The sequence below is a fragment of the Prunus mume genome, linkage group LG2 (assembly GCF_029339155.1).
Source record: "Prunus mume cultivar Tortuosa linkage group LG2, ASM2933915v1, whole genome shotgun sequence".
Taxonomy (NCBI): Eukaryota; Viridiplantae; Streptophyta; class Magnoliopsida; order Rosales; family Rosaceae; genus Prunus; species Prunus mume.
Genome location: NC_142699.1, coordinates 13,936,079 through 13,950,494, shown reverse-complemented (window position 1 = coordinate 13,950,494; position 14,416 = coordinate 13,936,079). Strand labels below are relative to the sequence as shown.

Here is a 14,416-nt window from a genome sequence, read left to right as displayed (position 1 = left end):
TGCTGGATTAAAAGAATATAAATTTATAAAAAACCCAATCCTAGACATGTATTTTGGTAAAAAAACTGCACTATTTAAACATATAAACACACCCAAAATCAACCACAAAGTGTCAACTTTTTGGGTGCTCCTGTTTATAAATGGGTTTTGAGTGTGTGTAATGATGGGTTTTGGGTGTGTTTATATGTTTCAATAGTACTTGAGTTTTTTTATAATTTCAACCATTTTGGGTGTTTTAGTGAAACTCCCGCTATGCAAGTAAAAGCACAAAAGTGTCAGCAAGGGTTCACGAGAACTAAATCAATTGAAGGTCAAGAAGGCTCAATAAAATGCTTATGGCATTCGGCTCTATCTGCTTCAATTTTCAACTGCAAGATGGCTACTAAACATGCCCACAAAATCCCAATATGAAATTACAAGATTTGATGGCCCAAGACATAATGGTCTCATACCCATGGGGCTCGTCTCACATCTCAAGATCAGTCAGTCTCAAGCCGACACTCCAAGTGGTACAAAACCACACCAAATTCCAAATGCAAATGTAAATTGTAGAAAATTAGTGGTTTCATCAAAATTGCTCATTATTTTTTGGGGACATTGACAATAAGAAAAATGGTATCAAACCATCCAATTTTTGCCCATGAGTCATCTACCCATGCAAATTTTATTAAGATTAAATTCAAATCTCTTAAATACAAATTCTCAATTAATGGGTCACACTTACCCATTAATTTCTAATTTTTCTCATGGGTCATCTACCCAGGAAAATTCCAACGGATTAAATTCAAATATCTCAAACACAAATTCTCAATTAATGGGCCACACTTACCCATTAATTTCCAATCTTTCCTATATGTCATATACCTATGAAAATCTCCAAATTGTCCTAAAGATACAAATTCTCAACTAGTGGGCCACACTTACCCATTAATTACCAAATTCTGGAACTACGTCAGTTTGATCCCATCAAGAGTATGTAGGCAATCTAACATTTCAATAGACGCAATCGCAACCAAATTTAAATCTTTGGTTTAACTTAACCAAATTTTGCAAAAACACTTTCCCAAATGCAATTGTCAATTTTTAGGGAAAAAATAATGGGATAATTAAAATTACTTATTATTTTTCTTGGACATTGACAACAACGAAAGTGGTACAAAATCATCCAATTTTTCAGGGGTCATCTACAAATGAAAATTCCAATGAGATTAAATCCAAATCTCTCAAACAGAAATTCTCAATTAGTGGGCCACACTTACCCATTAATTTCCAAATTTTCCCATAGATCATCTACTTATGAAAATCCCCAAAATGTCCTAAAAACATTAATTCTTAATTAGTGGGTCACACTTACCCATTAATTCTCAAATTCCGAACTATATTGGTTTAATCCTTTTGAAAGGGTACGTAAGCAATCTAGAAGTTCAATCTCGATGCAACCATCCCAAACACAATTCCATATTGAATCCCTAGTTTATTAAGCTAAATTCATTCAAACACTCCTCAATCAAATTCATTCAAATTCCTCCAATTGTGTTGAGTCATTTATTTATTGGGAATCTTTGAACTACAAGTGACTTGATTCCCGCAAAGGATACATAAACACCCTAAGATTAGACTTAGGAGCAACCGCAAAACCAAACACACACATTTTATTTCTTTATAATGAAATCAAAGGGTTTTTCCTTGTAACAAAGGATTGTAATTAAGAAACTTGCATCTCGAATGAGTCGAACCTAAAATAATAAAACCCCATTAATTAATTAGTAGTGGTGAAATTATATTGAAAGGTTCATATTTTCCTTCAACACATTACAAGAGCAGACCAGTCACCAACGACTTGCAAGAAAATTAACCCTAACTAGTTTGATTCACCAGTCGCCAATCCCAAAAACACAGTTAAGCCCAGGAAGACATCTCTAGTGGCTGATAAACAGGCGGCCTAGACACCTGTGGATCCGAATCCACCGGCGCCCCTGGCCGTCGAGTCCAGATCCTCAACCTCCACGACATCAGGGGTGATGATCTTCTCAATGATCAGCTGTGCAATCCTATCACCCTCCTTGATTTCAAAATCAACATCAGAATGGTTGAACAATATCACCCCAACTGAGCCCCTGTAGTCAGCATCTATGACTCCCGCTCCCACATCGATCGAGTGCTTCCAGGCCAACCCTGACCGCGGCGCTGCACACCCAAGAGAATGTTAGTGAAACACATTTCTTTAAAAATCTAAAAAAAATCATAGTTTCCTTTTCTTTTCTTTTTTTGAAATTTAACAGGAAATGGGGGATCTGGGTTTTACCAATTCTTGCATAGGTTCCTTCAGGGACAGCAATGCTCAGATCAGTTGGGACCAGGGCTTTTCCTCTGGCCGGTACCGTCGTCTCCGTTGCACTACACAAAATCAAAGAAACAAAGAAAAACCCACATGATATTACAATAAATTTTCTCGTAAAAACCGACCATGGGAAAAAAGGGTGGTTTCTGGGTTTACCTTGAGAGGTCATAGCCTGCAGAGAGAGGTGAGCCTCTCGAGGGCAAGACGGCCTTCTCAGATAGCTTCTTCACCCTGAAAAAAGAGGTGGGGTTTCCCGAAACGTCCCTGTTTTCGTGAAGCTTGGCGATCTTAGGAGTTGGCTCCTTGACTTCGTGGCTTCCGTTCTGCACGTCTTGCTGGCCCATTCTGAGAAGTTGAGAAAGAGTACGACGGTGAAGGGGGTATTTGCAAATACCAGGTTTTAGGGGCAGATAGGAAGACGGGGTTCGCTTAAATATAGAAAGTACCGCCAATAATGGTGTTTCCCGCGTCATGAAACCAAGTTTTCCCGCCATGTAGGTTCAAATTACCCGCGTTGTGCGCAGACATGTAAACGGTCTGTTCTCTCCGCACCTTTCACTCGCACCATTTCCAGCATCATTTCACTTCTTATTTTCGAGGATCTTGGGCTGATATTTAATTGGGCTCCAGTGATAAGCAATGGAGGCCCTCCTACGTTCACAGCTGGACCATAAATTTCAGCCCAATGGTCAAACAAGAAAGATCGAAAGCCCGGTCAAGTTGTATTCACATTCATTTTCAGTCCAACCAAATTTATTTTAAGGTAACGATGCCTTGAAGTTCACGTGGCGATCTTCTAAGGTTCATGTGGATGTGGCTATGAAGTATCAAGTCATTCTATGGTGACGAGGGTTTTATGTGCGACCCTTAAGTGATGTCTTATTTGTTAATTATTCGATCAAATTATTTAATTGTTTGATTAAAGTAGTTGGTCTGATTCAACGGTTAAGAAATAAAATCTCATCTAAAAGCCATATATAAAGCCCTCATTATAAAATTCTTGATGAAAGATGAAACATTTTTTACAAACAAATTTGAATACAATTTCTATATTTTATTGAAGGTTCATGTGACGATATCTTGAAGTCTACCTGACAATTTTCTAATATTCAAGCAATTATTTAACGTTCACACAATTATATATAGGATTCATGCGACATAATATTCATATAACTATGCAAAAATAAAACTAGAGACGAATGATCGATTCTCCACGTAGAATGGAGAGCAAAACTTATCTATGTTATTGTTTTCATTTCATACCACAACGCCACATATTATTATAATTTGCATTTTATTTTATTTTTTGCAAAAGGCCATACAAAGAAATTCAATAAAATCCTTTATTTATGTTCAAAAAATGCATAACCATGTATCTTATTTTCAATTATTTAATTTACAGATCCAAACGGAACAAAGAGAAAAACATAATAATAGGGTTAATCGTTTCATTAGTCCCCCAACTTGGACCGAATTTGCATTTGAGTACCTCAATTTTCAAAATGGTACTTGTGGTCCTTTAACTTTAGTTTTGTTTGGACAACTAGTCTCACCGTTATTTCTGTTAATTTTTGTGTTAAATTTAAGGGTAAATGGGTCTTTTCAGTTGGTTTTATTATCCTCATTGGGTTAATCATTTTATTAGTCCCCTAACTTGGACTGAATTTGTATTTGAGTACCTCAATTTTCAAAATGGTACCTATGGTCCTTTAACTTTAGTTTCGTTTGTTCCCACTATTACTTCTGTCAATTTTTTCATTAAATTTAAGGGTAGATGGATCTTTTTAGTTGGTTTTATTATCCTCATTCTACAACTTGCCTTCCTTCTGAAATAGACATTGGAGGTATACTAATCCCCCATGCCTTAAATATCTGAAGCAACTTCTTACCTTGGCTTGGTCCCACAATCCCCTTACCACCCTCAAGCTCATCTTCAACATCGACTCTATCCGTTTTTGTGACACAAATTTCGATACGACCATACTCTGGCTCCACCAGAACCACCCCAAGACTTCGTTCAACATCTTTCTTGGATCCACGACGACGGCAGATGATCAGGTTATATCCATGGCTGTGTTTCTTGGTGTGGTTCATAAGTTCCCCCGCGTACCAACCTGAAAAGACTCATCTATCCTTAAATTTAACGGAAAAATTGATAGAAGTAACGGTGAGACTAGTTGTCTAAACGAAACTAAAGTTAAAAGACCACAGGTACCATTTTGGAAATTGAGATATTCAAATGCAAATCCGGTCCAAGTTGGGGGACTAATAAAACGATTAACCCAAATCTAAAAGAGTAAAAGTCTTTTTTGTCCCTTAAAACCAACCTGAAAAGACCTATCTACCCTTAAATTTAACAAAAAATTGACAGAAGTAACGGTGAGACTAGTTGTCCAAACGAAACTAAAGTTAAAGGACCACAGTACCATTTTGGAAATTGAGATATTCAAATGCAAATTCGGTCCAAGTTGGGGGACTAATAAAACGATCAACCCCATAATAATAATATTTTTATTTTTTATTGGAGAGAAAAACATAATTTCAAATTTCAAATGAACCTAAAAAAGACACGGTGAAAATCGACCCACCTCCTAAATTGTACAGAAATCCTATTTATATATTTTTATTATAAAAATATTAAATTAATCATGAGTTCGAGTTGGGCATGACCATGTCCCAAATAATTTAGATCGGTCCGCTTACCCCTTCGTTGATGAACCAAGCCGTTGGATCAGCTCCACGTAATGTACAGCAACTCAACTGCAAAACGGTTAGGAACTCAGGTCGTTTAGTCCCCTTCCCCATAACATGCGCGGCTTTTCGGCACAGTACGCACCCCTCATTTGTAAAACCCAAACAAAATGCGAGGGAAAAAACGAAAAAGTCACATGGCATTAGCATTTTGTCACCTTGGTAAACTTCTGCGTAAGCGTGTTTTACACGGCATTATTCAGACGCGTGTGGATAATATCTCATGAAGTAAAAAGCAAAATACGCATTCGTTCAACACCAAAGTAAGGTGAGGTGGGAGACAATAAAACGACGATACGCTAACGTGCGCCTGTAGGTTAATTGTATTAACCTACCCCTCTCACATTTTTTCTTTTTCTATTTTTTTGCCCTTAAACTTATATTCCCACCCTTCGCCTTCTCTCTGTCTCACCTCACTCAAAGCGCAAAAGGGTTTCTTTGCTCGCTCGCTCTCTGCAACTTAACCGATCATCAATGGCCGACCTTACCAACTCCGATTCCCGCCACCACCTCTCCGTCACCACTCCTCCCCAGATCTCCAAAGGTATTTATTCCATTTCCTTCTTCGTTTTTCACATTCGCCTCCATCATCTAATTTTCCACCAAAACCCTAGATTGTCACAGAGACTCTTGCTCTTCTCGCACATTTATAGTTTTCGTTGCCGTTTGTGTTGGTGTTGTTTTTTTAGGTATCTGAGTTTAGGGTTTTGATAAATATTTCGTACTTAGGGTTTTGATAAATATTTTGGGCTCAGGATTTCGATTAATCTTAGTAAATTCAATTACTTTTCTTTGGTTTTTTAAACGCGATTTTATATTTTTCCCGTTTATTGGTTGGGGCAAATAATATTATGCATTTGGTTTTTTAAAATTCTTCTATTATTTTTTCATAGCTTAAGCTGGTTTTTGGTGGAATGTGATAGTGATTGTATCCTATGCCACTGTTCGTATATTCCAATTTTCGATTAAACCCTTCTTCTTTTTTTGTTAATCGCTGCATTTTATGTGGCGTAATTGGGACACAGGGCTTATTTAGTTCTTGTAAAGCTATTTAAGCCATTTTGTGGTAGAATGCCTTTTGCCACTCAATTACAACGGGTATGCTGGAGTTAAATTTTCGCTGAAGGTGTGTCAATGTATGATTGGATTCCTGGGGATTTTAGGGGACATGGTGCTACAATATGTTAAAGGAACCTTGGGTTCATGTAAAGTCTATGAAGAATGTCTTTAGTATTCCCGTAAAAAAAAGTGAGTCTCATTCTAGGAATATTCTTGAATCATAAAATTTATCATAGTTCGAAGTTCTGAAAAAGTATTTTCTCAATTCATATTTTGATTGATTTCGATAAGTAATATTATAACGTTTTTCAGTCAATCATGCTTGGGTGTTTAGGTTTCCCCTCATCTCTGAAATAATGTGTTCTCACCAGATCCACGGTGGTGCTAGTTGGATTTGTTTGATAATTGTTTGGTGGCAGTAATGCAATGTCTTTGCATTATATGTGTATATGACATATTTAATCCAATGCTTATTTCTGATGTACGCAGCTGGATCAGGTTCTGAGAATCCTATTCCACTGTCACCGCAATGGCTTCTACCAAAGCCGGGGGAGAGTAAACCTGGAATGTTAACTGGGGTGTGTTATTGTAACTTTCATGATTTTATATTAATCTGCTTACCTCTGTTGCTGCGTAGTTGCAGAGGAGAAGTTTCTTAAATTGTTTCCAGTTAGCATGTGCTTCTATCTTAGCTCTCATTATTAGTTTAGAATATTGATTCAGAGTTTCTTTGTTATTTATTTCTTAACAAAAAATGCAGGAAAAACCTCCCAGCCCAAATCCATCCTTTGGAAGTCGCTCGGATACCATGAAGGCATCAGGTAATGGTGAGGAGATTCATGATACCCAGAAGAAGAAGGATGTTTTCAGGCCATCATTGATGGATATGGAAACAGGTGGTCGTCGTGAACGCTGGCGCGATGAAGAAAGAGACACCAACTCCTCCGGACGCAAAGATCGGTGGAGGGATGGGGACAAAGAGCTTGGTGACCCTCGCAGGATGGATCGACGAACAGAAAATTCATCTGCAAAACACTTTGGAGAAGCACGCCGTGCTCCACCCGAGCGGTGGACTGACTCTAGTAACAGGGAATCCAATTATGACCAACGGCGAGAGAGCAAATGGAACACACGCTGGGGGCCTGATGACAAAGAGGCGGAAGGTTTGTATGACAAGTGGGCAGAGTCTGGCAGAGATGGCAGCATGCATCTGGATAAAGGTTTGCCTCATGTTGGAAATCATGTAAAGGATGAGAAGGATGGGGATCTCTACCGGCCTTGGAGATCAAACTCCTCCCAAGCCCGAGGAAGGGGAGATCCTTCCCATAATCAGACTCTAGCAGCAAGCAAACATGTTCCTGCGCATTCATCTAGTTGGGGACGTGGGGAAAATACACCACCAACTTTTTCTCTTGGTCGTGGAAGGGCTAGCTCTGGTGGAGGCTTTATGAACAGTAGTCCTACTATTCCTCAGTCTATAGGAACTGTGTTGGACAAAGTTGAAAGTGAACATGGAGAGCCTTCCCCTTTAAGGTATAGTAGGACAAAGCTGCTTGATGTATACAAGAAGGTTGATATGAGATCATATCGGAAATCAGTTGATGGGTTTATAGAAGCGAGTTCTCTTACAATGGATGAGCCGTTGGAGCCTTTGGCGCTTTGTGTACCGAATCCTGAGGAAATGGTAATGCATATTCGTTCATTAAATAATTTTGTGAACATTTCTTATACTTTCATCAGTTCATTTCATTTGAATGGTTTTCTGCTTGAGCAGGCTCTTTTGAAGGGAATTGACAAAGGAGATATAGTAAGTAGTGGTGCTCCTCAAGTCTCTAAAGATGGAAGGAACCCGATAGATTTTACTCAATCAAGAAGACCGAAGCTTGGTAGTTTACTTGTTAAGAATTTTAAAACTATGTATGCATGTTTTTTTTTTCAAGTGGAGATTGACTTGTGTTGGAACTGTTTTGTTTGAGCAGGCAGTAGGGAAGATTTACCCCTTGCACTTAATGATTCTAAAGATGAAAGCACTGGTAGTTCAAAAGGTGGTATTCCAAATTATTTAGAGGGCTCTTCTCATGAAAGGCAAGTTTTCCATCATGGATCCAGCCTAAAAGCAGAAATAATGCAGGATCAGAAGACGTACTCAGAGAACAATTTCAGAGCAGAAGGTATGTTAATTGAAGATGGGAAAAGGATTTTGAAACAACATTTCTTGTGATTGAATTGCGATGTGCATGTTGGTGTTGGTTACTATTGTGTGGGCTGTGGGAAAAATAATATGGATAATATAAATTCTACCATGTTATGTTGATTCAAATGGAATGGGAAAATGGTAACCTCTGGGTCAGTGCTCATGGGGAACTGGTTTATTTGATTCTTAATAAACATTTTTCCTTTTGTTTTCAAATTTTGTATCAAAGTTCCTCTTGCATGTGTTTCTATTTCTATATATGAATCTGGGTGTAAGGATGATGATCTATTTTTCCTTAGATTTTCTTTTAAGAAAAAGAAAGTGAAGAAGACTGGTACTTGAATCGCTACATGCGTTACTAACATGAGATAGCTCTCCCCATTTAAACATTTTACTCAATGTAATTTCTGTTTGCAGCTTTTAGAGAAGACAGTGGTCCTTTTAGAAGGGCCGAGGAGGCACCCGTTAATACAGATTTGACCATGAAGGGAAGTATTACACCCCATTCTGGCACTCCATGGAGATCTCCATCACAGGGAGAGCGTTCGCATGCTGGCTTGCATGATTGGAAAGAGATTCCGGGTGATATCAAGTCAAGAACCCCTGATATGGGCTGGTCACAAAGACAGAAAGATCTTAATAATGAATGGGAAAGTAGAGATGAGGCAAAATGGAAAACCAGTGAGGACCATATAATTAGAAGGCAGCCATCTGGAGTTCTAGATAGGGAACAGGAAGTGAGAAAACCTCAGCAGCTTTCTCCTGAGGATCTACAGCTTTATTATAAAGATCCTCAGGGTATAATTCAAGGCCCTTTTGCTGGGGCTGATATTATTGGCTGGTTTGAGGCTGGATATTTTGGCATAGATTTGCTAGTTCGCGTGGCAAATGCATCAACAGATACACCGTTTTTGGCACTTGGTGATGTTATGCCTCATTTAAGAGCTAAAGCTAGACCACCGCCTGGATTTAGTGCCCCTAAACAAAATGAAGTTACAGATACATCAAGTAGGCCAAACTTTGGTAATGTTGGGAAGATTCATGCTGGTTTAAGTGAGACAGATATAGCAAGAAATGAACCAAGGCATAAACAGGGTTCGACAACAGAAGCTGAGAATAGGTTTTTGGAGTCGCTGATGTCTGCTAATACAAGTGGCTCTCCTCTGCAGAAGTTTCCTTTTTCTGAAGGTTGGTTTTATTAATAAGTCTTTTTTACATTTTGAGTTATAAAATGAGGGAGTTTATCAATAAGCTTATTCATATTATCTTTTTATTTGCACTACTTATCGCATGATGCCTTCTTGTGAATCTGTGTGTTTTATTTTTAGGTTTGCAAGGACTTATTGGAAACAATTCTCATGGTTTGCCTCATTCTGGATTGGATAATCTGTTGGCCAAGAGAATGGCGCTTGAGCGACAGAGGTCTTTTCCTAATCCTTATCAATATTGGCCTGGGAGAGATGCTTCATCTGTAATACCCAAGTCGGAGGTTGTCCCAGATCCAAACCTCCTCTCTTCAGTGGCTGAAAATCAGCCTCCTCAAACCCAAAATGCTGAAATTATGTCCATTCTTCAAGGATTAACTGACCGGTCGTCATCTGGAATTAATAATAGTGCTGCTGGTTGGTCAACTTTTCCTGTCCAAGGTGGGTCAGACCCAACCCAGAGTAAGATGGACTTGTATGATCAGAATTTTCCTCCCCAGGCTCCACTTGGATTCCAAAAGCAGAGGCTGCAACCTCAGAATCAACCGTCTTTTCCAAATCTACTTTCTCAAGCGATTGATAGTTCTAGTATTGCAACACAAGAGAAATTACTCTCTTCTGGTTTATTACAAGATCCGCAACTGATGAATATGTTGCAACAGCAGTATTTATTGCAGTTGCATTCCCAGGCGCCTGTTCCAGCGCAACAAATGTCATTGTTGGATAAGATCATGTTACTCAAGCAGCAACAGAAACAGGAGGAGCAGCAAATGCTGATAAGGCAACAACAGCAGCTGCTTTCGCAGGTTCTGTCAGAGCATCAATCTCGCCAGCATTTTACTGAGCCATCTTTTGGACAGATGCAGGCGTCTGCAATTCCGAAAGGGAATGCATCTATAGATCCTCCCCGGCTTCAGCCATCACAAGAAATGTTTCCAAGTGGTACAAACGTTCCAGTTCCTAATATGCAAAATGAACTTGCTAATAACTTCATGACTTTGCCTCCACAAGGTACCCAAGATATCTCTCAAAATGTAAGTGAGGGAGCTGCCTCGTTACCTTTACTGCATCAAATGTTTGGGAATATTACCCATCAAAGAACTCGGGATGTTACTCCTGTGGTACCCATTGCTATCCATCAGGAGTCGTTGCCAGCGTCGACAAATGTTGAGAGCTCAACTTTGCTTGATGTGATGACCAAATCTAGAAAAGAGCCCCTTGTGCAGAAATCCATACCTGATTCTGACTTTCATGCTTCTAAAACTATGGAGCAGGCATCTGAAAACACTTTCAGAGCTAATGAATCTGGTTTGGTTGCAATCTCTGAGGGTGTTGCAGATTCTATTCCACCTGTAGGTGCTTTTGAGGGAGATATGCCTGAGCATGTCAATGATGTGAAAGTTCAATCAGATAGTCAGGTTGAAGAACAGCAGATTCAAGGGGAAAAGTGCAATGATGAGGTTCCTGCAGTATCTGACGTGAAGAATGTTGAAGCACGTGGGCAAAGAAAGACTTCTGAGAAGAAGTCCAAGAAGCAAAAATCTTCCAAGGCACAGTCCTTGAGTGACCAACCAAAAGGAGTATCCAAATCTCTCTTTTCACAGCAAATAAAGCAGTCTGAAACTGAGAAGCCTGTTGTTGGTGACACAAAATTGGAGACAAGAGGTAACCGAGGCAGTAAATCTGAAATTGTTACTGTAGAGGTTTCAGAGTCACGACAAGCTGAAAGATTAGAGCCACTTTCTGGAGGTGATACTGAACCTTTTGAAGTGAAGGGTGATTCTAAGCTTGTTGAGTCTGGGCAAAGTTCCCAAATACAGATTGGGCAGAGAGCTTGGAAACCTGCTCCTGGTTTTAAGGCCAAATCTTTACTAGAAATTCAGCAGGAAGAACAGAGGAAGGCACAAACAGAAGTGATAGTACCTGAGGTTATCAGTTCTGTCAATTCCTCAAGTCTGCCAACTCCTTGGGCTGGGGTTGTAGCCAATTCAGAACCAAAAGTATCGAGAGAAACTCCAAATGATGCAGGTATTAATGAGTTAAATGTTGGGAAACCCAAAATTTCCCAAAATTCAAAGAGCAATAAGAGCCCATTACATGATCTATTAGCAGAGGAGGTTTTGGCCAAGTCTAGTGAAAAAGATGTTGAGATTCCTAATGGTGTATCAACTCAGCCTTCTCCACAAGTTATGCCCACCCATTCAGAATCTGTAGATGACGATAACTTCATTGAGGCAAAAGACACCAAAAAGAGTCGCAAAAAGTCAGCAAAATCAAAGGGTACTGGAGCTAAGGTCTCAGTGTCAGTTACCCCAGTAGATGTGCCTATTAGTTCAAGCCCCACTGAGAAAGTCAAAAGCTTCCGTTCTGTACAGCAAGAAAAGGAAGTGTTGCCCGCAATCCCGTCAGGGCCTTCATTGGGAGATTTTGTTCTTTGGAAAGGAGAAACGCCTAATCCGGCTCCTTCTCCAGCATGGTCTACTGACTCTGGGAAGCTTCTTAAACCCACATCTTTAAGAGACATCCAAAAGGAGCAGGAGAAGAGGGTTTCTTCTGCTCAGCACCAAAATCAGATTCCAACACCTCAGAAATCCCAGCCAACTCCAGCCACCCACAATAATGTTCCTTCATGGTCACTTTCGGCATCATCTCCGTCTAAGACTGCGTCTCCCATCATGATTAATTCCCATGCTTCTCAGTCGAAACACAAAGTAGAAGATGACTTATTCTGGGGCCCAATTGACCAATCAAAGCAAGCAAATAAGCAGTAAGATATTTACTCTTTTCCTCTATTTGATATTAATTCATTGAGTTAGGTTGTGTAGGCTGCATATCGCTCTGAGATAGAAACCTTAATTTGCCTCTCATAATTGTATTGTGGGATGCATGTGGGAGTTTGCTCACATCTTTTATGTTGGTAGGGGACTAATTTGAGCTGAGCTTGTCTTTTTGTTTGTTTATTTCTCTGTGAGCAGGGCAGATTTTCCTCATCTTGCAAGCCAGGGCAGTTGGGGAGTGAAAAATACTCCTGTAAAAGGAACTTCAGCTGGTTCATCGAACCGGCAGAAATCAGTGGGTGGCAAACCAACTGAGCGATTACTTTCATCCTCACCTGCCTCTTCTCAGTCATCTGTAAGAGTTAAAAGAGATGCCATGACCAAGCAATCAGGTGTGCTATCATGATACTGTTAATTCTTCTCTCAAAGATATTAATTGATGCCTATTTACCCCGTCATATTTTTCTTTGCAGAAGCCATGGACTTCCGAGATTGGTGCAAGAGCGAGTGCGTTAGGCTTATTGGGACAAAAGGTATGTTGACCTTCTGGCCTGCTTAATAATTTATATGCAAGTGCCTTAATTAAATTATGCGTGAAATCCATAGCATAAGGTTGGTATTAGGAGTTGATTTTCCTTGTAGCTTAAAAAGTGAATTTATAGTAATCTTTGCACCCCAAGAAATGAAAACCGGCACACAGCACACACAATTGAGGCATGTGGCTTCCTTGATCAGAGGTGTAATACTAATATAGGCTTCTTTTTTTGTTGGTCCAAATGCATTCTTCTTGCGATATTAATTGTATCACTGATTTTTGTTAAAATTTGCTAGATACGAGTGTCCTTGAGTTTTGCTTGAAGCAATCCAGATCAGAGGCTGAGTCGCTTCTAATAGAGAACCTTGGGTCGTACGATCCTGATCATGAGTTCATCGACAAGTTTCTCAACTACAAGGAGTTGCTATCGGCTGATGTCCTTGAAATTGCGTTTCAAAGTCGGAATGATCAAAAGCTCACCGGGTTTGGTGGTGGAGATGTGAATTCGTACGGTGCAGACGCTGGGGATGTTGACCAAGATGGGTCCTCCAAGGGGGGTGGCAAGAAGAAGGGAAAGAAAGGGAAGAAGGTTAGCCCTGCTGTTTTGGGATTTAATGTGGTGAGTAACCGCATCATGATGGGTGAGATCCAGACACTGGAGGATTAGGGAGAGTGGTTTTAAGAGGCAGGCAGGCAGGCAGGCAGTTGTAAATAGATTTTGGCTTTTGGACTGTATATGGCTTTTTTACCTTTTCGCCCTTAGAATTTTTTGTTTTTCCCTTTTGTAGTGCCACAGCAGCAGTGCTAATTTTATCTGCTCGAGCGATTTTGTGTAATGTTCCTTCCAGTGGTAAGAGTACTTTTGTTATTTTTATTCGCTTTACTTTAGTTGAGAGATCATCCTGCGGGAGACGTTGAATCTTCTTCAATCGAGGTACCCTTTCCCTTTGTTTCATTCATTTGCTTGCTTCCCATCTTTCTGTCATCTGCTATCTTTTATGTTGCAGTTTAGTGATCGATTTGAGTTTTAACTCTCTTTTTATTTTCATCATGCTATCGTGGATTTTACTGCAAAAAATAAAAAATAAATGTTATTTCAAGTGCAGTACTTATATATCACCAAGTATAGAGGTTTTTTGTTTTTTTTGGTTTTTGTTTTTGGGGTCAAATTTTATTTATATTGGACCAGTCAAAAAATATTTAAATAAATTCAAAATTGTCATTAAAAATCAACATTGATCTTTTTTATTACTGCTTCGTTTACCATGAAAAGGAAATTAAATACGGGGTTTTTTCTGATCCAATGGACCAATACTGAAGTTGCGTAACGTCGCGCGGATTTAGTGGTCATTTCCTCTCACTGTTACTTCTGCAGTGGCGTGGGGGCAGTGGCATCGTCTGAAGTTTACGTGGAGTGGGACCCACTGGAAGACAACTTTTGACTGACATTTCTCTTCTCTATTATTTGAAGCTCAGACTTTTCTTTCTTTCTTATATACTAGCCTCGCATGTACTTCGAGAGGATTTTAATTTTTAATTTTTAATTTTTAATTT

General features: G+C 39.4%; 2 protein-coding genes across 2 annotated transcripts; one reads left to right on the top strand and one right to left on the bottom strand.

Annotated features, from left to right (window-relative positions):
• Positions 1 to 1,634: 1,634 nt before the first annotated feature.
• DUT1 (DUTP-PYROPHOSPHATASE-LIKE 1) lies at positions 1,635 to 2,862 on the bottom strand. Its single transcript, XM_008222565.2, has 3 exons — positions 2,498 to 2,862; positions 2,306 to 2,397; positions 1,635 to 2,187 (listed from the first exon to the last, which is right to left on the bottom strand). The coding sequence occupies exons 1-3, from the start codon at positions 2,833 to 2,835 to the stop codon at positions 1,943 to 1,945; spliced, it is 675 nt and encodes a 224-aa protein (XP_008220787.1). The 5' UTR covers positions 2,836 to 2,862; the 3' UTR covers positions 1,635 to 1,942.
• A 2,610-nt stretch (positions 2,863 to 5,472) lies between these two features.
• Positions 5,473 to 13,821, top strand: LOC103320831 (GYF domain-containing protein). The gene is made up of 10 exons (XM_008222564.3): positions 5,473 to 5,636; positions 6,641 to 6,729; positions 6,912 to 7,835; positions 7,926 to 8,037; positions 8,131 to 8,322; positions 8,763 to 9,533; positions 9,674 to 12,317; positions 12,526 to 12,719; positions 12,801 to 12,860; positions 13,159 to 13,821. Exons 1-10 carry the CDS (start codon positions 5,567 to 5,569, stop codon positions 13,527 to 13,529), a joined length of 5,427 nt encoding a protein of 1,808 aa, XP_008220786.2. The 5' UTR covers positions 5,473 to 5,566; the 3' UTR covers positions 13,530 to 13,821.
• The last annotated feature ends 595 nt before the right edge of the window (positions 13,822 to 14,416 follow it).

What these genes read in the sequence shown, in the direction of transcription:
- LOC103320831 (XM_008222564.3), top strand. Translation starts at nt 5,567, where the DNA reads ATGGCCGACCTTACCAACTCCGATTCCCGCCACCACCTCTCCGTCACC. An exon ending in AACCTGGAATGTTAACTGGG is followed by an intron (nt 6,730 to 6,911) that starts GTGTGTTATTGT and finishes CAAAAAATGCAG; the next exon opens with GAAAAACCTCCCAGCCCAAA. An exon ending in TAGGCTTATTGGGACAAAAG is followed by an intron (nt 12,861 to 13,158) that starts GTATGTTGACCT and finishes AAAATTTGCTAG; the next exon opens with ATACGAGTGTCCTTGAGTTT.
- DUT1 (XM_008222565.2), bottom strand. Translation starts at nt 2,835, where the DNA reads ATGGCGGGAAAACTTGGTTTCATGACGCGGGAAACACCATTATTGGCG. An exon ending in GCAGGCTATGACCTCTCAAG is followed by an intron (nt 2,398 to 2,497) that starts GTAAACCCAGAA and finishes GATTTTGTGTAG; the next exon opens with TGCAACGGAGACGACGGTAC. An exon ending in AGGAACCTATGCAAGAATTG is followed by an intron (nt 2,188 to 2,305) that starts GTAAAACCCAGA and finishes TTGGGTGTGCAG; the next exon opens with CGCCGCGGTCAGGGTTGGCC.